A 21792-nucleotide genomic window follows, 5' to 3' on the forward strand; every position below is an offset into this window, starting at 1 on the left:
AGGCCCCCTCTCCCATGCCTCAGTTTCCCCACCTGAGATCCCTGAGGCCGCAGGCAGCCCTGGGAGGATGGGATGCCTGGGCATACCTGGAGTACACACAAACTCCTGTTCCCAGCATGGAGCTGGAAAGCTCCTGTCCCCCAGTGTCCCCCACCATCCCAGTGTCCTACAGTGTCCCACACTATCCTGCAATGTCCCCCCTTGTCTCCAGAGTCTCCCTTGCTCCCCCATGTCCTCTGCTGTCTCCCAGCACTCAGAGCTCTTGGCTGCTCTTCTACTCGGGCCTTGCTGCTTTGGGGGGCTCCAACTGCCAAGGGGGGCTGAATCCCCATGTGCCAGCTGTGCGGTACCGTCCCGGTGTCACACAGGGCTGGGGCCACCCCAGGGTCTGTGCTAGGGCACCCAGTGCCCAGCAGCCAGGGCGAAGTGCTGAGGGATGCCCGCAGTGGGTGGGAGCCCCGCTCTGCACCCAGCAGTGCCCCCCGCTCCCCAGCTGCCCCCGCTCCCCTGGCCCCCGGCGGTTCTCACCCCCTGAAACACCCGGGGTTATTTTTAGCCACTTTCCTGGCAGCGCCTCGGCACGACCTGCGGCGCGGATGTGCCGAGAGCACAGGAAGCAGCGGGGCTGAGCCGCTTCCCCTGCCCGCCCGGGGGGGGTCACTGCCCCGGACCCCCAAACCCCGCCGGGGCAGGAGCAGCAGCTGCATCCTGGAAGCAGCACCCGCCCGGAGCAGGCCCGGGCCCTGTGTGTGAGCCAGGGGGGCCCAGCCTGGCACGGGGCGGCCCCTGGATGGGCTGGGTGAGCCCTGTCTCCCCCGTGGAGTCCTGGGTGGGCCCCATCGCCCTGCGGGGTCCCAGCCCCGCAGCCCCGCGCCGACGCCGGCTGATGGACGGCCTTTCTCTGTTCTGTGTGCAGGCAAGGACGAGAAGGAGGAAAACAACTTCGACACCCTGAAAATGGAGGCAAGTACGGCCTGGGGCTGGACCCTGCAAGGCTGCGCCCACGAGACGGGCACAGCCCACCCCAGGAGACGGGCACAGCCCACACCCCACCAGGCAACGTGGTGCTCCTCGTGCCCACGGGCACCATCTGTCCCTGCTCCCTCCGCACTGGTGGCCATGGGGGAGCTGCAGGGCCCATGTTCCCACAGGATGGGGGTCTTGGGCTCCTGCACCATGAGACAGCCAGACCCTGGGCAGCACCTGTTGCTGTGCTGGGGACCAGGATGTGCTGGGTCAGTGATCCACCCTCTAGCCCTGCATGGGGTGGTGCCCTCAGGCTGACCCCTCACCTCCCACAGTGCCCTCAGTTTCCTGGGCACAGCGTGTTGGATCTGCTTTGGGGCAGATCCATACTGAGATGGTGCCAGTGGTGCCCACCAAGGTGCAGCTGGATGTGGTGTGATGCCGTGGCATCCAGGTCCTTGAATCCCAGACTGATTTGGGCTGGAAGAGACCTCGAAGTTCATCCCTGGGCAGGGACACCTTCCACTATCCCAGGGTGCTCCAAGCTGTGTCCAGTCTGCTCTGGAACACTCCCAGGAATCCAGGGACAGCCACAGCTTCTCTGGGCAACCTGTGCCAGGGCCTCCCCACCCTCACAGGGAAGAATAGCTCCCCAGTATCCAATCTCTGGACACCAGGTCCTGGTGCACACAGGGGCCAGGCCATGTTCACGTGCACACGTGCCCAGGCAGGCGGTGCCCCCCTTGCCCGTCTCCCCACGCACACACCCCAGGGCAGCTCTGCTGTGTCCCCCCTCTGTCCCCAAGCCCAGCCTGTGGCTCCCCCGCGCTGCCATGGCGGTGCCCTGACCCCTCTCTCTCTGTCGGCGCAGGGCTCGCGCGGGCGGCTCCGCGGCGGGCTGGGCTGGGAGTCGAGCCTGCGGCAGCGGCCGATGCAGCGGCACACCTTCCAGGCCGGGGACCCCTACTACATCAGCAAGAGGAAGCGGGACGAGTGGCTGGCGCGCTGGAAGCGGGAGGTGAGGGCTGGCACCGGCGGGGGTGGGCACCGCAAGGCTCCCACAGCGAGCACAGCGGCACTGGAGTGGGCCGGGGCTGACCGGGCACGCGAGGGACAGTCGGCGCACGCAGGGGGCTCGGGTGGGCACACGGGGCCCTGGGGCTGGTGGAAAGGGTGGAAAGAGTGGAAAGGGTGCTCCTGCTGCTGGTGCTGTCACTGCCGCGCTGGCACCTGGGTCTGGCCCCACGGCCACGGCTCCGCTCCTCGCCCCTGTGCCCCCCAGGCCCACCCTCGCTCAGGGCCGGCGTGCGCAGCCGCGGGCAGCAGGGCCCCGTCCTCCTCCCGCGGGATGCGCCGCCCGTTCCTGCTGGTTTCCTGGGGAACCAGCATGTGACACAGCCGGACTCGTGGCGGGAGCCTGGCACAGGCACGGGGTGGCTCTGGTGCCAGTGGCTGCTTGTGGGCAGCAGGGACGGGGGCTCTGTGGGTGCCCTGGGGTCCCCATCACACCCCCTCACCCCATTCTCAGCATTGCCCCCCACTGCCAGCAGGTCTCCCTGGCATGTGTCCCCTTGTGCCACCTCCTTGGCACTATTTATAACCCTGCTGCCAAGCACCCTCACGCTGGCACTCAGAGGGACAATGGAGCCTGTCACAGCCAGGGCATCCCACTGGGCATGGTTGGCATGGCCAGGCCATGCTGTGGGGCACAGGGCATGGCTGATACAGCCACAGTGTCCCCATGGGACACAGGGCACAGCTGGTACATTTACAATGTCCCCCAGGGCACAGGGCATGACTCCCTCCCTCCTCCTGGGAGGGGTCCCCAGGCACTGCCCCCATGCCCATCTCGCCAGACCGGAGCCCTTCGGCACTGGCAAGTTCCTCTTGATGGAGCTCCCCAAACCATGCAGGTCCCCAAACCATGAGGGCTTCCAAGCCTGTCATTGGTCACTTCTGGGCCATGATTTTGGGGAGCAGAGCTGACTGGTGGCCCAGTGACCATTCACAGCTTCCCCCATCCCTGGCTGGTGCTGGTGCTCTGTGCCACCCACCGCCCATGTCCCAGTTTGGGGACACTCCCACTGTCTGTCTCAGCTGGGGTCACCGGCCCCACTACAGTGGGCACAGGGACAACCCAGCCTCCTCCAGCTTTCCCTCCTCTTCCTCATCCCTTCAGCCTCTGAGGGGTGCAGCTGGTGTGGTGACGGGGACACCCAGGGCCAGTGTGGTGACAGGGGCACCAGGGCAGGCGCTGGCCCCCTCATGTCCATGCTGGGACCCCTTAGGCTAGGACCCCCCCACCCTGTGCCAGGTGTGGAGATGGGGATGGAGATGGGATGGGTTTGGGATGAAGATGAAGAAGGAGATGGGGATGAGGCAAAGGATGAAGGTGGGAATGGAATGGAATGGGGATGAGGCAAGAACAGTGGATGGGGATGGAAGGGAATGGAGTGGCGCTGGGATGAGGAAGACGATAAAGATGGAGATGGGGATGGGATAAAGATGCAGAGGGAGATGAGGAGGGGGGTGGGGCAAAGACAGGGAGTGGGGGTGGAATGGGGATGGGGGTGGGGGTGGGAATGCAGGTGGAATGAAGATGGAGATGAGGGTGGGCGTGAGGCAAGGACGGGGACTGGGGATGGAGTTGAGGATGAGGGTGGGGGTGGACGGGGCTGGCAGAGCTGCCGGTGGCCCCAGGGCAGGGATCGGTTGGGACAATTGTCCAGCGGTGATATCCAGACGATGTCCCTTAACGACCGGCGATGGGACATTTCCTGTCCTCCCGGGCAGAGCAGGGCCCCGGTGGGACCAGCGCTAGATGAGGGGGGACACGAGGTCCTGCTGTGACCCTCCCCCAGGACACTCCGGGTGTCACCCACCCCGTGTCCTCTGGCCCAGGCCCACTCGTGTCCCCAAACACCCCAGGTCCCCAGAGCAGCTTTGCTGTTTTGGCACGCCCGAGCTGCAGGAAACGGGGTGTCCCTGCTGTCACCCCACTGTCACCTGGGGGGGCACAGACCGGGTGATGCCACCCCGCTGCCACCCGGGGGGCACCCAGAGGGCGGAACTGGGGCACCACCATGGGGTCTCAGGGTCTCTTGGGGTCCCTCCGGATCCCGGGACGAGGTGGTGGCCCGGGGTGGCAGGGCAGGGGTCCCTGGGGTGGCACCACCCACCCCTTTGTCCCTCTCTGCACACAAAGGGGTCCCGGAGCCACCGCGCCGTGGCACCCCCGGGACACTGGGGACCCCCGGGGACCCCGCGGGCTGGCAGGGGGCAGGGCCTGTGCTGGGGTCCAGGGACCCCTGAGCGCGTCCCGTCCGTACCGGCCTTAACCGGGGCAGCGGGGCAGCCCCGCACCAGTGTCTGTACTGGCTGGAACTGGGCCGTGTGGTACCAGACGAGTGTCTGCACGGGGCTGGACCGGGCAACGTGACCGCGGACCGGTGTCCGTGCTGGGCCGAACTGGTGCAGCGGGGCCGCTGCCAGCGCGGAGCCCCCCCAGTCCCCAACTGGTGGCACTGGGGACACTGGTGCGGGGGGCGGGGGCGGCTCCAGCCGTGCGGGGCGAGGCCCCCGGGGCGCCGCCGCCCCCGCCCCGTCCCGGCGCTCCGCACAAAGGCCGGGGGGCCGCGGCCCCGGGACAAAAGGCGGCGGGAGCGGCCCCGCGGCGTGAGGCGCAGCCCAGCCCCGACCGCAGCACGGCCGCGGGCTCGTGAGTACCGGGAGGGACGGGCCGGGACCGGGGCACCGGCGGGACAGCGGGGCTGGAGCGAGAAGCACCGGGAGCGGGGCCGAGACCGGGAGGACACCGGGCAAGCGGGACCGGGACCGGGCTGAACCGCTCGGGGCCGTTCGGCTCCGTCTGGTCCCGTGCCTGGAGTCCGCTCGGCTCCGTTCGGTTCTGCTCGGCACCGTTCGGTTCTCCTCGTGTCCGCTCCGGGAAAGCCGCTCGGCTCCGTTCGGTTCTTCTCGGGACCGCTCGGATCCGTCCCGGAGGCCGCTCGGCTGCGTTCGTTCTTCTCGGGTCCGCTCGGCTCCGTTCGGTTCTTCTCGATCCTTTCGGTTCTGCTCGGTCCCTTCGGTTTTGCTCTGTTCCCTTCGGGTCCGGCCCGGGCACCGTCCGGGTCTCTTCGGCTCCTCTCGGTTACTTCGATTCTGCTCGGGTCCTTTCGGTTCCGTTCGGTTCCACTCGGGCCCCTTCGGTTCCGGTCCGGCCCGTGCCCCCGGCGCGCCCCCCCCCCACCCCCCCGCCGCAGCCAACCAGCCGGGCCGGGAGGCACCACGTGACCCGGAGCCCAGACAAAGGGCCGCCGGGCTGACCCGCACCGGCCCGGCCGGCTCCGCGCGTTCCGGCTCCGCGCGTTCCGGCCCGGGCCCGGCCGGTGCCCGCGGGTACGTGACCGGGGCCGGGGCCGGGACCACCGCGGGCCGGAGCGCCCGCACCGCGCCCGGAGCTTCGGCCGGGAACGGGGGGACCCGGAGAGGGTGACATGGTCCGGGATGAGCTCCGATGGTCCCGGGATAAGTACAGAGGGTACCGGGCTGGGCTCTGGGGGTCACGGAATGAGTGCGGGGCTTCCTGGGATGACCCCGGGGCTCCCGGGATAAGTTCTGGGGGACGGGGGTCAGGAGGGGGCAGCTGAGGCAGGGGACCCCGGCCCCAGGCCCCGCGGGGGGTGCTGGCGGCTGGGCCGGGGGTTCCCTCGGGCCTCGGGGGCTGCCGGGCGCGGGTCGGGCCCGGGGTGATGCCCGGACACCCCGCCGCGTCCCGCGGGGCCGGTGGCCATGCGCTGCCCTCTCCCCGCAGGCGGAGAAGAAGGCCAAGGTGATCGCCGTGATGAACGTGGTGGAGGAGCCGGCGCGGGCCGAGGCGCAGAAGGAGGAGGAGGCCAGCCCGCCGCCCGCCCCGCAGCAGCCCACCGACCCCGCCTCGCCCAGCGTGGCCACCACGCCGGAGCCGGCCGTGGCCGACGCCGGCGACAAGAACACCTCAAAATCCGCCGACGACGAGCCCGAGTACGAGGTGAGGGCAGGGCCGGGCGGTCCGGGGGCGCTGCGGGGGCCAGACCCTCGTGCGACCGCCCTGACCCCCGTGTCCCCCCCCCGCAGGACGGGCGCGGGTTCGGCATCGGCGAGCTGGTGTGGGGCAAGCTGCGCGGCTTCTCGTGGTGGCCCGGCCGCATCGTGTCCTGGTGGATGACCGGCCGGAGCCGCGCGGCCGAGGGCACCCGCTGGGTCATGTGGTTCGGCGACGGCAAGTTCTCGGTGGTAAGCGGTGCCCGGGGGGCCGGGGGGTGGCAGCGCCCCTCCCCCAGGTGTCCCCATGGCTGCGTCCTGTCCCCAGGTGTGCGTGGAGAAGCTGTTGCCCCTGAGCTCCTTTGCCAGCGCCTTCCACCAGGCCACCTACAACAAGCAGCCCATGTACCGCAAGGCCATCTACGAGGTGCTGCAGGTGAGCAGGGACACCGGGGACATCCGAGGTGCAGTGAGTCCATCCGTGGAAGAAGCAGCTGCCTCTCCACCCTGTCAGGACCCAGCCCTGCCTCCCCTCCTGCCACTAGGAGGTCTCTTAAAAGGCTAAGGGGTCTGGAGGACCCCCGAAGGGCTTTTGTGGCGTACTCTCCAAGGAGGCTTCAGGGGTGTCTGGGAATCACTTGTCCCAGGCAGGAGTGTGGGGGGGGGGTCTGGGGAGGAAGTCAGGAACTTTGGGGGTCTCTGGGGGGCTGCTGCTGTCCCTGTGGGGGGTGCTGGGGGGGTCTTGCCTTTTAGGGCATCTCTCAGCACTGCTGGGAAGGGTCTCTTGTGGGGTGATCCTGGCTTTGGGGGTTCTCAGCAGTGCTGGGGGTCTCTTGTGGAGGTTCCTGACCACGTTGGTCCCCCTGAGGCTGGGGCCTGCCTGGTTGGGCAGTGCAGGAGCAGCCAGGGGGCCTGAGGATGGGAACCCCCGTGTGGGAGGTGGGTGACACCTGCACCCCCGGCAGGTGGCCAGCAGCCGGGCCGGGAAGATCTTCCCTGCGTGCCCTGAGAACGACGAGACGGACACGTCCAAGGTGGTGGAGATCCAGAACAAGCAGATGATCGAGTGGGCCCTGGGTGGCTTCCAGCCCTCCGGCCCCAAGGGGCTGGAGCCCCCCGAAGGTGAGGGGGGGTGCAGGCCCTGTGTGGGGTGGGGACACTCGCCATCAGCTCCAGCATCACCGGGGTGGGACGGGCCTGGGCAGGGCAGGCGCTGTGGGGCTGGGAGGGGACCCTGGGGGATCCTGGCAATGGGACCTGACGGGGGAACTCCGCTGACGACCCCTGGTCCCGCAGAGGAGCGGAACCCCTACAAAGAAGTTTACACGGAGATGTGGGTCGAGCCCGAAGCAGCCGCCTACGCACCACCCCCACCCGCCAAAAAACCCCGGAAAAGCACAACCCAGGAGAAGCCCAAGGTCAAGGAGATCATCGACGAGCGCACCCGAGGTACCAGGGGGCTGGGGATGTCCCCACGCCCACCACTCCTCTCTCGGGGGGTTGCTTTGGCCATGCTCACTTGGGGGTGGGGGGGACAAGAGCTGCTCCAGGCCAGGCCCCCTTCTCCCTCGGGATCCTTCCCTCCCGGGGAGTCCCTCCCTTCACCCCCAGCTGTGAGGGGACCTGGCTGGGGCCAGGCCCCGCTGACGCCCCTCTTCCCCCAGAGCGGCTGGTGTACGAGGTCCGGCAGAAGTGCAGGAACATCGAAGGTGAGTGCGGGGCCTGGGCACCTCCTGCACCCAGGATGTGGGGTGGGGGTCCGTCCCTCCCTGCCTGAGCACCTCAGGATAGAGAGGGCTTGCAGGGGTGTGGGGGCAGCTCAGGGGAAGAAGGCCAGGCTTGTCCCACCCTCACCCTGGCTGGCAGCAGGGACAGCAGCTGTGATGTGGCAGTGGCCTACCCTGGATGGTGGCAGGGACCCTCAGGACACTGCCTGGGGCTGTGGAGGCTGTTGGGGTCCGGGGTGGGGCTGGGAACAGTGGGAGTCCTGCCTGCTGTTTCCAAGGTTGGTCCCCAGCTCTGGTGTGACCCGGCATGGGGTGAGTGTGTTCTGGGGACTGCAGGACAGGTGTCGGGGTGTCCCCACGCTGCAGTGGGGTGCCAGGATAATGTCTCCCCTTCTCCCTCAGACATCTGCATCTCCTGTGGGAGCCTCAACGTGACCCTAGAGCACCCTCTGTTCATCGGGGGGATGTGCCAAAACTGCAAGGTATGGTGTGGTGCTGGGCCAGGGGCCACGGCCTGGGAGTCTCAGGGGATGCCTGACCCTGTCCCGGGGTCCCCAGTGTCCCCGGGGCCGCAGTGACACCCTGGCTGTCCCCAGAACTGCTTTTTGGAGTGCGCGTACCAGTACGACGACGACGGGTACCAGTCCTACTGCACCATCTGCTGCGGTGGCCGCGAGGTCCTCATGTGTGGCAACAACAACTGCTGCAGGTGCGGGGCCGGGGGGCTTCGGGGGCCACGGGGCTGCCGTGCAACCGGGGAGCTTCCATTGGTGCCCAGTTCTGTCTGGCATGGGGCTGGGAAGGTTTTGGTGTTGCCACATTCCTGCCACGTGGTTTTGCTGATGGCGGTCCTGGCGTGGGACTGGGGAGTTTTGGTGATGTCCCAGTCTCAGGAAGGCATTGGGAAGGTTTGGTGATGCCACAGTCTTGGTGTGGGAGTTCGGTGGTGCCAGTCCTGGTTTGTGGCTGAGTTGTTTTGGCAGTGCTGTGGCCTGTAGCACAGGAGCAGGCGGGTATGGTGATGCCAGACCTGGCATGGGACTGGGAGGTTCTGGTGGTGCCGCTGTCCCAGTGTCAGGCTTTGATGTCCCAGTCCTGGCATGAGTCTGGGTAGGGTTTGGTGATACCACAGTCCCACCATGGTCAGTGATGTCAGTCCTGGTGTGAGACAGAGGTTCTCACGATGCCAAGTCCTGGCATGGGAATTTGGTGATGTCCCAGTCTGAGCACTCCTGACACTCCCGGGCTGTCCCACTCGCGGTGCCAGAGGCTGTCACTGCTGGGGCCAGAGCCCCTTCGCAGCGGCGGCTCCAGTGACTCCCCACAGCCCCACTCCCAGTCAGACCCTGCCTCCTCACCGGTCCCAGCCCGGCTTTCCAGTGGCAGTCTCCAATGTTCTGTTTGGTGAAGCCATTTATTTCTGGCACAGAAATAGAAACACAGCCCGAGCTGGTACCTCCAAGGAGGGATCCCAACAAAACAACCCCTCGATTTTATCCCCTCAGTGTTCCCGTCTACAAGTCTCACTCACTGTTCCTCCAGTGTCCTCAGCTCCGGCCCCTCTCCGTGTCCATCCAGCTGGCTGGCAGCACCTCTCTTTATCTCCTTTGTTATGTTATCCCAACTCTGTGTCCACTCACCTGGCTGGGTCAGCCTTCCTCATCCCACGGCTGGGGCTCCACCCAGAGCTCAACCTCTGCAGCTCAGTCTGCATTTCAAACCCACTACCTGGGCCGGATTTATTCCTCAACGCCAGTCTGGGATGTTTTGTGATGCTTCGGTCCTCATGTGGAGCTGGAGAGGTTTTGATGGTGCCACAGGCCTGGCGTGGAAATCAGGTGCTGCCAGTCCTGGTGTAGGAATTCAGTGATGCCAATCCTGGTTTGGGGCTGGGAGGATTTGTGATGTCCCAGTGCAGGACTGGAAGGATTTTCATGGTGTCATGTTCCTGCCATGGGCTGTTGATGATGCCAGTCCTGGTTTGGGACCGGGATGTTTTAATGATGTCACAGTCCCAATGTGTCTGGTTGGGAGGTTTTGGTAATGTCCTGGTGTGGGACTGTGGGAGTTTTGGCAATGCCCCAGTCCTACCAGGATGGAGCTGGAAAGTCCTGGTGATGCCGCAGTCCTGGCATGGGAATTGAGTGATGCCAGTTGTGGTTTGAGACGAGGAGGTTTTGGTGGTGCCCTGGCCCTGGTTTGTGGGGTTGGGGGAAGTTTTGGTAATGCCCTAGACTGGAGATGCCGTGGTCCTGCCATGGAGTTTTGGGTGATGCCAGTCCAGGTGCGGGGCTTCGGAGGTTTTGGCAGTGCCAGGATCCTGTAGGGCTGGAAGAGGTCCTGGCAATGCTCCAGTGCTGCTGTGGAGCTCGGTAGTTCCAGCGATGTCCCAGTTCTGGTGTGGGACTGAGGTGTTGGTGTTGAGGTTTTTGGTGATGCCACAGTCCTGCCTTGGGGTTTTGGGTGATGCCAGTTCTGGTTTGGGGCTGGGGAGGTTTTGGTGGTGCCCCAGCCCTGGCATGAGTCTGGGGAGGTTTTGGTGATGCCGTGGTCCTGCTGTAGGGCTGGGGCAAGCTTTGGCAGTGCCCCAGTCCCAGCATGGAGCTGGGAAATGCCAGTGGGCTCAGACCACGGTGTGCGTGGGCAGGTTTGTGGGACCCCGTGTGGGTGGTGCCCCAGTCGTGGGGTGGGGCTGGGTAGATCCTGGTGGTGTCACCGCCCTGGCACAAGCCCCCCTGCTGACCCCTGGCTCCCACCTGTGCCAGGTGCTTCTGCGTGGAGTGCGTGGACCTGCTGGTGGGCCCGGGGGCAGCGCAGGCGGCCATCAAGGAGGACCCCTGGAACTGCTACATGTGCGGCCATAAGGGGGTCTACGGGCTGCTGCGGCGGCGGGAGGACTGGCCCTCGCGCCTCCAGATGTTCTTCGCCAACAACCACGACCAGGAGTTTGTGAGTTCCCCCTCCCTGCTGACCCCCAGGCCCCTCCTCGCTGACCCCCAGCACGCTCCCTGCTGACCCCATCCCTGTGGCTCCCAGGACCCACCGAAGGTGTACCCGCCGGTGCCAGCTGAGAAGAGGAAGCCCATCCGGGTGCTCTCACTCTTTGACGGCATCGCCACAGGTGGGTGGGGGTCCCTGGCCCCGTGGCCCCCCCAGGGTGTGTGGGATTGGATTGCTGGGGTGGGAGCAGCCGGCACAGTGGGCAGATCTGTGGGACCCCGTGTGGGTGTCCCCCGTGGGCAGCCCCCATTGTCTTCCCCACCCCAGGGGCCCACACGAGAGGGGAGCGGGGAAGGGGGGCGGGACAGGTGGGGACAGGGCTGGGGGCCCGTTGTGCGTGCGCATGGCCCACCCCCCCGGCTCCCGCAGGCTTGCTGGTGCTGAAGGACCTGGGCATCCAGGTGGACAGGTACATCGCCTCCGAGGTGTGCGAGGACTCCATCACCGTGGGCATGGTGAGGCACCAGGGCAAGATCATGTACGTCGGGGACGTCCGCAATGTCACCCAGAAACACGTACGTGTCCCGTCCTGCCCCTTGGCTTCCTGACCCCCTCCCTGCCGGCACCGCGACCCTCAACCGCCCCCCAAGGCTGCCAGAGCTCCAGGAGCATTTGGGCAACACTCAGGCCCAGGGTGGGAGTGTCAGGGTGTCCTGTGCAGGGGCAGGAGTAGGACTCAATGATCCTGGTGGGTCCCTTCCCACTCGGGGACCTCGGCCACCGTCATCCCCGTGTCCCCCAGGCTGTGGCAGCGCCCGGCTCACCCGGGGTCTCCTCTCCCTCTTGCAGATACAGGAGTGGGGCCCCTTTGACCTGGTGATTGGGGGGAGCCCCTGCAACGACCTGTCCATCGTCAACCCGGCCAGGAAGGGGCTCTACGGTAGGAGGGGGCTGGGGCTCCACAGGGGTGGGTCTGGACCCCACTGCTGGCCCCCCAGAGCTGACACAGCCCCCCAGGGCTGACAGAGACCCCCAGTCCTTACCCCAGCTCCTCCTCTCTCCTCCCAGAGGGCACTGGGCGCCTCTTCTTTGAGTTCTACCGCCTGCTCCATGAAGCCCGGCCCAAGGAGGGCGACGACCGGCCCTTCTTCTGGCTCTTTGAGAACGTGGTGGCCATGGGGGTGAGCGACAAGAGGGACATCTCTCGCTTCCTGGAGGTTAGAGCCTGCCTAGGGTTACCCCCTTCCATCCCCGGGGACTCCCAGGTCCTGCCCCACAGCGAGGGGCTGCCCAGCCCTGCTGACCTTTCCCGCTCTCCCTCCCTTAGTCCAATCCCGTCATGATTGATGCCAAAGAAGTGTCTGCAGCACACCGGGCACGGTACTTCTGGGGGAACCTGCCCGGCATGAACAGGTTGGTGAGAGCAGCCCAAAGCTGAGCCCCTGACCTGGCTCTGGGAGGGTGGGCTGCACTCCTGGGTCTTCCCTTGGCCCAGATGTGGCTCTGGGGGTCCCCTGACCCTGGTCAGTGCTGGGCAAGAGCAGGAGTGTCACAAAGACGTGATGGCACACCCTAGAAACCCATGGTGGCACCTCCATGGGGGTGGCTGGTCCTGTCCCAGCTCTCTTTTGCTGGAGAGGTGGCACTAAGCTGTCCTTTGTGTCCCTCTTGGATGTTGACTGTGGTGGCCCACAGCTAGTGGCCGCGGATGGGCTCCCACAGGAATTGGCTGCTTCTTGCTCATCACCTGCCACAGACCCCCAAAACAGCCATGGCCACCTTGTGACCCCCACAAACCCCAGATGGAGACCTGCCCTGCACCCACGGTGGGGGGACAGTATGGGGACACAGCGCTGCCACCCCCTGCCCACCATCTCTCCCCCCCAGGCCACTCGCATCCACCGTCAATGATAAGCTGGAGCTGCAGGAGTGCCTGGAGCATGGCAGGATAGCAAAGGTCAGCCAGGGGTGGGTGCTGAGGGGCTGAGCGGGTGCCTGAAGGGACAGGAGGGGGGTTCCAGTGCTGTCACAGCAGTCCCAGGCTCCCTGGGTAGGAGTCTTGTAAGGGGGAGGAGGGATCAGCAGTGGCTGCCAGGGTGGGAGTTACCCTCCCAGCGTGCTGGGGGCTCCATCCCACCCCAGCCTGACCAGCCCGTGCCTCTTGCAGTTCAGCAAAGTGCGAACCATCACCACTCGCTCCAACTCCATCAAGCAGGGCAAGGACCAGCACTTCCCCGTGTTCATGAACGAGAAGGAGGACATCCTGTGGTGCACGGAGATGGAGAGGTACCGCGGGCGCCGGGGCAGCCGCACCGGGTCCTGCCCGCACCCCTGACCCCTCCCCATCCCGTGTCCCGCAGGGTCTTCGGCTTCCCCGTGCACTACACGGACGTGTCCAACATGAGCCGCCTGGCCCGGCAGAGACTGCTCGGCAGGTCCTGGAGCGTGCCGGTGATCCGCCACCTCTTCGCGCCCCTGAAGGAATATTTTGCCTGCGTTTAGAGATGGGCAGGAACTGGTCACACGGAGCGAGTCGGAAACAAACCCATCCACGCCAAGAGAAGTGAACACACGGAATGAGAGAAGAGTCAGCACCCAGAAGAGAGACGGGATTTCGCAGCCCGACAGGAACCCAGCACACGTCTCCCCGAGCGAAAGGGGTCGGTGTCCTCTCCTGAATTTCCAAGGGTCAGCTTTAGCCTATTGAAAAACAAACAAAAACCACAAAAAGCAAACAAACAACAAAAACGGCAAAAAGAAAAACGAAACGGAAAAAAAAAAAAAGAAAAAGAAAAGAAACCAAAACCATTTTTTTTGGGTAACCTTTTAATTTTCCGCTCTTTTCTGGCTGGGTTTTCCTGTCGGTTTGGTTTCCACTTCTCGGAGCAGCGGGCGAGACGAGATGCCGTCGCCAGTGCCGCTCTCGGAGAGGGGGAAACGGCAGCGGGAAAGCCCAGTCGGGAGGGAGGCGGAGGCGAAGGAGACCCGCTCTGCTCCGAGACCCGCTCCGAGACCACTCCGCTCCGTCCGTGCCAGCGCCTGGCCGGCCCGGCCCCGGCTCCGGCAGCGCTCGGCGGCTCCAGCGCCCGGCGGCTGAGCCTCGCTCTGTTCCACCAGCACCGCTCTCCGGTGACATGGAGCCAACCCGGCAGGGAGGCCGGGAACACACACACCACACACACACCTTTTCTACAGTATTTTGGGTGCCTACCACACGGAAACCTTGAAGAGTGCAGATCCTAGAAGCCGCTGTTACCTCTTGTTTACAGTTTATATATATATGATAGATATGAGATATAGATATATATATATATAAAAGGTACTGTTACTACTGTACAACCTGACTTCATAATGGTGCTTTACACAGCGGGGTGAGTCGAGACATCAGCTTCCACGTTGCCTTACGTGCCGGGCCTTTCCGAGCGAGCGGCAGGGCCGGGGCGGCCGGGCGGAAGCGTCTCCATCCCGAGTCATGCAATAACCTTTTTCTGTCCCAAACGGAAGCGCCTCGGCGGTGCCCCCCTGCCCCGCCGGCGTCACCCCACAGCGTACTGGTGCTCTTCTGCGTACGTGGCGTCCGGCAGAGCCGGTGCTGGGTGTCCTCCGGCGCCCCGGAAGCAGCAGGGGGGTCCTGCCCCCTGGCCATGCCCCTTGCCACGGGCACTGCCCACCGGGGCGGCGCGGGGCACGGTGCTGTGGACAGGCTCTCGCCGAAGGCGGTGGCGGGGACGCCAGCAGGGCAGGGGGGACAGAGCGGTGCCGGAGCGCGGCCGGGGCGTTTCCGGCATGGCACGGGGATGGCTGTCGGTCCCGGACCCTGGTGCTACATCCGCGGGGCCGGGCTGGTGGCAGGAGGGTGATGCCCCGGTGAGCCAGGATGGGACCCCGGCAGTGTCACCGCGGCTGCTGGGCCATCACTCCCCTGCCCATGCATGGTTTGGAGCGAGCGTGTCCCCTCGGTGCCCCGTGTGGGGTGGCCACGTGCCCCCGCTGGGGGCTGGCGGGTGCCCGCGGGGACACCGCGGTGGTGGCGGCGGCAGTGTCGGTGTCGGGCAGCCCCGGCCGCAGGCGCCGGGAGCCGCGGTGTGAGCGGAGCGCGGGCAGGTGCTGGCAGTGCGGTGGATGGTGCTACTGGTCTGGCGGCTGTGGTGCCGCGGGGTCCGGCCCGGTGCAGCCCCGGTGCCCGCGGGGTGGCCGGACCCGGTGGGGCAGGGACTGGTGCTAGGGCGCGGGGAGGCTCCCGGAGGGTCTCGGCCCGTCGCTGTCTCTTCTCTAACTGTGAAAGGTGCGGGTTCCGGGCGCCGCGCTCGCTGCGGGGTGCTGGCTAATGGCAGTGAGCCGCGGCCTGGGCGTTCTGAGGTGCTGGGACCGACGGCGGCGGGGCTGGCGAGGGGCGGCCGTGGGGCCCCCCCACCTCCCCTCCCTCCTGGTGCTACCAGGGGCTTTGGGGGCCCCTCTGGGTGCGGGGGGCGCGGGGAGCTGAGCCGGCGCGGGCGGCCGCGGTGGGGGCACCGCGGGGCCCAGCTTTGCCGGGGAGCGAAGGTGACGAGGCGGGACGGCGCCGGCCCCGGGCTTGGGCTCCTGCCCGCTCCTGGGGCCGGATGGCACAGGATGGCACAGGGCCGCTGCAGCGGGCACAGGTCCTGCCTGCTGCTCTGTGAGCCTGCACGGCCCCACAATCGTGTCTGTGGGGCTGGCATGGCCCCGGGCGTCCTGTGTGGAGCATGGTGGGCACTGTGGGTCCTGCATGGTCCTGCAGCACTGCTGCAGGTCCTGCATGGCTCTGGGCCACCGGCTGTGGGTCCTGCATGGATCCACGGTGCTGGCTGTGGGTCCTGCACAGCCCCACAGATCTGGGTGCAAGTGCTGCAAGCCCTGCAGTGCTGCTTGCAGGCCCTGCGTGGCCTCGCCGTGGCAAACACGGGTCCTGCATGGCTCCGCAGCATCATTTGCGGGTCCTGCATGGCCCCGTGGCACTGGGTGCTGATCCTCCATGGCCTTGAGGTGCTGGGTGCTGGTCCTGCATGGCCCTGCAACGTTGTTGGCAGGTCCTGCATGGCTCTGTGGCACTGGGTGCTGACCCTGCGTGGTCCTGCAGCTCCAGGTGCTGATCCTGCACAACCCTGTGGCTCTGGGTGCTGACCCTGCGTGGCCATGCAGCTCCGGGTGCTGGTGCTGCTCCATCCTGTGGCACTGTTGGCAGGTTCTGCATGGTCACGTGCTGGGTTTGGGGGTCCCAGTGGACCCCTGGGGCCACCCCGGCCCAGCCCAGCCCTGCAGCGCTTCCTGGGACCCCCTTGGCCCTGCTGCACCTTCGGGGGGCTGGGTCCCAGCAGGTGCTGTGGCGCGGGGGCTGGCCCGGCATGGTGTTGGCACAGCCCAGGCGGTGCCGGTGCTGGTGGGAAGCAGGTTCCTGCTGGGAACAGGTGCCGGTGGCGGTGGGGACCGTGGGGATGCCTGGGGCAAGAGTTCAGTTTTTAACGTACCCGACTCACGTCTTTTTTTAAAAACAACCAGATAAATTCTGTTGCACAGCCCTAGATGAAAACTCAAAACAACAAAGAAAGGCCGAAATTCCTTAAGATCCGCCGAGGGAGTGGGGACAAACACGGTGCTAAAACATTTTATTAAAAATATATATTGTTAAATTAAGTCTGCTGTCTGGACAATGACTGTTTTGTTTCTCGTAGTGGAGTTTCAAAGAGCACTATTATTTTACTCTTATATATTATTATTAAAAAAAAAAACAAAAAAGAAAAAGGCATTTTAACTTTGTACTTGAAAACTAAACGAGAGATTTCATGTGTTTTAGCCTAGACATTGAAGTAGCTGACGCTTAACTATTTGTGGGAATCATGTACTCATCATCCCGAGGACTACGCGCGTAGAGCTGGTACCCTCCTTCCTCCCTTTGATTTGGCTCCGCCGCCACATTCCCGGCGCCACCGCGGCCACCCCGGCTGCTCTCCCTCCCCTTTTCCTACCCCGAGCCCGAACCCCCTGGTTTATTTTCTACTTCTCTCTCGGTTCGTTGCCCCTGTTTTTTGTTGGTTTGTTTTTTTAGGGTCGCTTCTCTATTTATTGCCGCTGAACTGTGCATTTCACGGCCGGAGGTGCCACGGGCGCCCGGCGCTGTTGTATCTGTGTGAGTATTGCTCGTGACATAGCTGTTCTGAACTAATAAAGGTCAATGCGTGCAGCAGATGTAGAAAGTCTGTCCGTCCCGCTTCCATCCCATCCTCCTTTTCTTTTTCTTTGGTGCCCAGAAGAGTATAATACAGACGAGCTCCTTTCTAATGTACTTGTGCTGGAGAACACTTGAATAAATGTCCTGTTTTGTGCAAAAAAAAAAAGAGAAAAAAAGAGGAAAAAAAAAAAAGAGAGAAAAAAAAACCCCTCCGTGTGGTTGTGTGGTCTGTCTGTCGTGGTGGGGTGGGGGCCTGGTGGGTGGGGGGATCCCAGCTCTGGTGTTGGGATCCAGGTGCTGACGGGGCTCTGGTGATGGTGGGGCCCTAGCAAGTGCTGGGACTCTGGTGACTTTGGGGTGGGGGGGGGGGCAGTGAGGTCCCAGTGCAGGTGTTGAAATCCCAGTGAGTGCTGGAGTCCCAGGGGGTGGGGGGTGATCCAGGCAATGGTGGGGCCCTGGCAGGTGCTGGAATTCAGGAGCTCATGGAGTCCTGGGGAGCAATGGGGTCCCAGTGCAGTGGGGTCCCAGCCCTGAGGTGATTGGGCTCCCAATGAGTAATGGGGTCCCAGGGGGTGCCAGTCCCAGGTGCGGGGGCTGCAGGTTGAGCTCAGCTCCCTTGGGCACTGGGGGCCTTGGCTCATGTAGCCCCGGGGTGGGGGGTGCAGAGCCCCCAACAGCAGGAACCCCCCATTTCTGTCCCGTGAGCTGTGGGTCAGGAAAGTGCCCTGCGCAGCTCCTCCCTCAGTTTCCCCTCCAGCCGGGCAGTGGCAGGTGTAAGGTGAGGCTCCTGGGGCCTCCCCCAGTCTCAGTGCCAGCCCCCGAGGCCGTGGGGTCTGGAGCATGGTCCAGGGCACATTGGGTTGGTGAGTGGACACGGGGTGGGCAAGCAGTGGGTGTGACGGGTGCAACAGCCTGGGGACCTGCGCTCTGCTGGGGGATGGTGTGAGCAGGTGCCAAAGGGCACCGGGCCGGGGTCCCTGGGCTGTTGGGGGCCCTGGTAACCTCACAAAGGACAAAAAGGCCGAGTGCTGGTGCTGTACCTGGGTTGGGACAACCCCTGGGATCAATCCAGGCTGGGACATGAATGGATTCAAGAGCAGCCCTGGGAGAAGGACTTGGTGAGTGAGAGGCTGGACACAACCCAGCCCAGAAACTGCCCAGTCCTGGGCTGATCCCCCAGCAGGGGCAGCAGGAAAGGGGGGATTGTGCCCCTCTGCCCCACTTAGGTGAGACCCCACCTGCAGAGCTGCCCCAGACCTGGGGCCTGATCATAGTTAAGGAGCACAAGTGTCTGTCTCCAACACCGTTAGGGCTACAGAAGGGAGGAATTTATGACAGCAAGGTGCTAATTCCAGCCTGGAAGAGGCGAGATCTGGTTGGCACATCCTGGTTTAACGCATCTGGACAAATTTTCCCCACTGTGGCAGTGTGTGGAGAGAAGCAGCTGCTCATGCACGTATCACAGCCAAACACCACCCCAAGTTGTGGACAGAAGGCAGCTATGACCACCAATGGCCTCCCAGATATGCCTTGTGGACCTGGAACTGGGACTGCATGAGCTGGTTCTGCTGTCCAGGTGTTAGGAAGATAAATTCAATGATCTTACACCTAGGGGGAGGCTAACAGAGCTTGGGAAGAAGGATGTGCCACAGAGAGTGGACACAAAGGATGAAGAACTCAGCCACGAGGACATTCGGCAGAAACCCCAAGGTAAGGAAGAAACTGATAAAAACCAACTCGGGAACTGTTCTGAATGAGCTCCAGCAGGGGAAGGGGTAACTCCAGCAGGGGCAGATTGCACGCACTGACTCGTGGCCCAGGGACCCAAAAAGCCACGAACCCAAAAGAAGAGAAAGACTGAGCGTGGGACGAATTAGCATAAGAAGCAAAGGACATACTTAACCAATGGAAGGTAGACTACTGATTAATAAGAGAACTGTATAACTTGTAGCCAATGACCACTAATTCCTGTGTTTGCTAAAACGTATAAATAGTGAAAAGATTTGATAGTCGGAGGAGGGCTTTGTGGATTTGCCACCCAGCCCCCTTTCTGTGCAGAACTACGAACCAGGCCCCTCACCCTACCACTGAGGAGCCCGGGGTGAGGAAGGAGCAACAGGGACACTGCTGGATCCACAGGTGGGACTGTCTCTCTCTCCCTCTCCACTTTTCTATTTCTTTCTGTCTCTCTGCCTCGTATTTACTGTTAAGGAAAATCCATACTGTTGACTTTGGCATATGGTCTTATTTGCAACTTAATTCAGGCAGAGGCATCTCTCACTAACTGGATCTGAACAGGGCCGAGGATGAGAAGGACATGGAGCTGCTGCAGAGGGTCCGGAGGAGGCCCCGGAGCTGCTCCCAGGGCTGGAGCCCCTCTGCTCTGCAGCCAGGCTGGGAGAGCTGGGGGTGCTCACCTGGAGAAGAGAAGGATCCAGGGAGAGCTCAGAGCCCCTTGCAGGGCCTAAAGGGGCTCCTGGAGAGCTGGAGAGGGACTGGGGACAAGGCATGGAGGGACAGGACACAGGGAATGGCTTCCCACTGCCAGAGGACAGGGTTAGATGGGATATTGGGAAGGAATTGTTCCCTGGGAGGGTGGGCAGGCCCTGGCACAGGGTGCCCAGAGCAGCTGGGGCTGCCCCTGGATCCCTGGCAGTGCCCAAGGCCAGGCTGGACATTGGGGCTGGGAGCAGCCTGGGACAGCGGGAGGTGTCCCTGCCATGGCAGGGGTGGCACTGGATGGGCTTTGAGGTCCTTTCCCACCCAAATCTGTGACTGTGATGACCAAATGTGTGCAGACCTGTCCCTGTGCCCAAGGGCAGCATTGCTGCAGCGGGACCAAGCCCAGCTGGAGAAGGGACCAGTGGGGCGATGAAGGGACAAATGCCAGACGCTGCCCTGGGGAAGGAAGAGCCCCTGGCAGTGACATGGGCTGGGGCAGCTCTGTGGGAAGGACCTGGGGGTCCTGTCAGAGAAAGGCTGAATATGCACCCCTGGTGCCTCTAATACGGGGGAGACAGCAAAGCCCAGGAGACACCAAGGTGCCCAGTGGACAGGACCCGGCAGAGTCGGGCAGTGCCTGAGGAGAGGGTGGCACAACAGGAATGGGAGGAAGTGGAGGTTAGGATGGGGATGGATGAAGCAGGAGGACCTCCAGCTCCATGACCCAGCCCTATGTCCCTACTGGTGCACCAGCTCCAGCACCACAGGCCGAGGGCCACATCCATCACTCCAGGTGTCCAGTGCCACCAGTCCGCCAGGCTGTTCACAGGGGATGGAGTGGGGACAGCACCGTCGTGTCCTGTCACCACACATCAGGAGCCTGAGGCCACTGAGATGTGCCAGGGTTGTGCCAGGAACTCTTGGAGGCTGCCAGGACAGTCCAGGGAATACTGGGCTGGCTGCTGATGGGATATACCGGGCTATGCTGGACACTGCCAGGTGTTACTGGACCGTACTGGCTATTACTGGGCCGTGCTGGGCTGCACTGGGCACCACGGGGTATTTCTGGTCACTACGGGGTGTTACTGGGTGCTGCTGGACTTTACTGGGCACGTACCGGACCGTACCGGGCACTGCCTGTAGCTACCGGGCTGTGCTGGGAGGGGCTGATGGGGATGTCGTGGGTGGCCATGGGGGAGCGATGGGATGCTCTGGAGGTGTCGGGGGAGCCATGGGGGACCACTGGGTGCCATGGGAGAGGGAGCTGGGGGGCGGCCGGGCGGGGCAGGGGAGCGTGCTGTGGGCAGGAGCAGGGGGGTGAGGGGCTGTGGGCGAAGGCCGGGGGGTTCCCGGGGGGTTCTCGGGGGGTTCTCGGGGGGTTCCCGGGGGGTTTCCGGGGGTGTCACGGGGCATTCCCGGGGCGTCCAGGGGTCACCGGGGTCTCCGCGCGCGCTCCGTCACCACGGCAACGGCGCGTGCAGGTGGCGGGGGGCGGGGGCCCGGGCTCTGGCCCCGCCCCCTCCGCCTGTCAGTCAGGCCGCGCGCAGCCCACCCTGCTGGGGGCTCGGCCCCGCCCCCGGCGGCCAGGGCTGGCGGCGATTGGTCCAGGCGGGGCGAGGCCCCGCCCCCGCGGCGCAGGTTCGGGTGAGAGGCGATCGCGGCCGGAGCGGCACCGGCAGCGGCACCGGGAGCGGGAGGTACCGGCGGGGCCGGGCGGGGCCGGGCGGGGCCGAGCGGGCTGGGCTGGGTTGGGCTTGGCTTTTCTTTTCCCGCACCGGCGGACCTGGCTCGTTATCGCCACGGGTTGGACAATCGCGACAGGTGCGTGTGTCTCGACAGGCGCGAGCGAATCGAGAGGCGAGGATGGAAGGGGGTGCCCCGCCATCCCCGCCCGGGGCGCTTCGCGGGGTATCGCCAGGCAGAAAAGCTGTGTGTGGCCGCCGCCCACCTATGGCGACACACCTGTCGCGACAGGGCGATCGTGTCGCGACAGCGCGAGGGGTTCGCCTCGGCAGCGTGTAATGCCGGGGACGGCTGCTCCTCCCCGAACGGGCCCAGCTCCCTCGTCGGCGCCCTGTCGCGATCGGAAGCGGAGCAGCAGGTGCGCGGGGCGCGGCGGAGCGGGGACCCCGGGGCGGTGGGGGCGCGGGGGGCGAGGGGCGGCAGGGGTCCCGCCGGGCCCGGCCCATTGTTCCTCCGGGTCTCCCGGGCGGCCCCGCCCCGGCTCGGAGCATCCTTTGTGCTGGGCGGCCCCGGGCTTTGTCTGCGGAGCCGCCCCGGGCCGGCGGGACCGGGAACCCCGCGCCTCGGGACCCGGCACGGGGACCCCCCGCACTCTCCGCATCGCGCTCCGGGACACACCGCAGCGGCACCGCCCCCGCGCATCGCCCGGGCCTGGCCCAGACCGGGGCTGCGCCCAGCCCAGCGCCCCGCACCGGGGGACGGCCCGGCTCTCCCGCGGGGACCCCCGGCCGGGCCCCCCCGTCTCGCAGCACCCCTGTTTCGGTG

At 64.9% G+C, this 21792-nt stretch overlaps 1 protein-coding gene across 4 annotated transcripts in view; it reads left to right on the forward strand.

Annotated features, from left to right (window-relative positions):
* DNMT3A (DNA methyltransferase 3 alpha) overlaps nt 1-16307 on the forward strand; it is a 36724-nt gene extending 20417 nt beyond the window's left edge. For all 4 annotated transcript variants that reach the window (XM_069011938.1, XM_069011941.1, XM_069011939.1 and 1 more), the window contains exons 5-23: nt 917-963; nt 1838-1984; nt 5780-5995; nt 6082-6240; nt 6317-6424; nt 6954-7110; nt 7285-7437; nt 7653-7697; nt 8118-8197; nt 8312-8424; nt 10481-10664; nt 10752-10836; nt 11085-11230; nt 11505-11595; nt 11724-11872; nt 11983-12068; nt 12543-12612; nt 12823-12941; nt 13016-16307. In XM_069011938.1, coding sequence (XP_068868039.1) covers nt 917-963; nt 1838-1984; nt 5780-5995; nt 6082-6240; nt 6317-6424; nt 6954-7110; nt 7285-7437; nt 7653-7697; nt 8118-8197; nt 8312-8424; nt 10481-10664; nt 10752-10836; nt 11085-11230; nt 11505-11595; nt 11724-11872; nt 11983-12068; nt 12543-12612; nt 12823-12941; nt 13016-13157 — 2297 coding nt within the window. In that variant the 3' untranslated portion in view covers nt 13158-16307. The remainder of the gene's footprint in view (nt 1-916; nt 964-1837; nt 1985-5779; nt 5996-6081; nt 6241-6316; nt 6425-6953; nt 7111-7284; nt 7438-7652; nt 7698-8117; nt 8198-8311; nt 8425-10480; nt 10665-10751; nt 10837-11084; nt 11231-11504; nt 11596-11723; nt 11873-11982; nt 12069-12542; nt 12613-12822; nt 12942-13015) is intronic.
* Nucleotides 16308-21792: the final 5485 nt, after the last annotated feature.

This window comes from Aphelocoma coerulescens, chromosome 3 (genome assembly GCF_041296385.1).
Source record: "Aphelocoma coerulescens isolate FSJ_1873_10779 chromosome 3, UR_Acoe_1.0, whole genome shotgun sequence".
Lineage (NCBI taxonomy): Eukaryota > Metazoa > Chordata > Aves > Passeriformes > Corvidae > Aphelocoma > Aphelocoma coerulescens.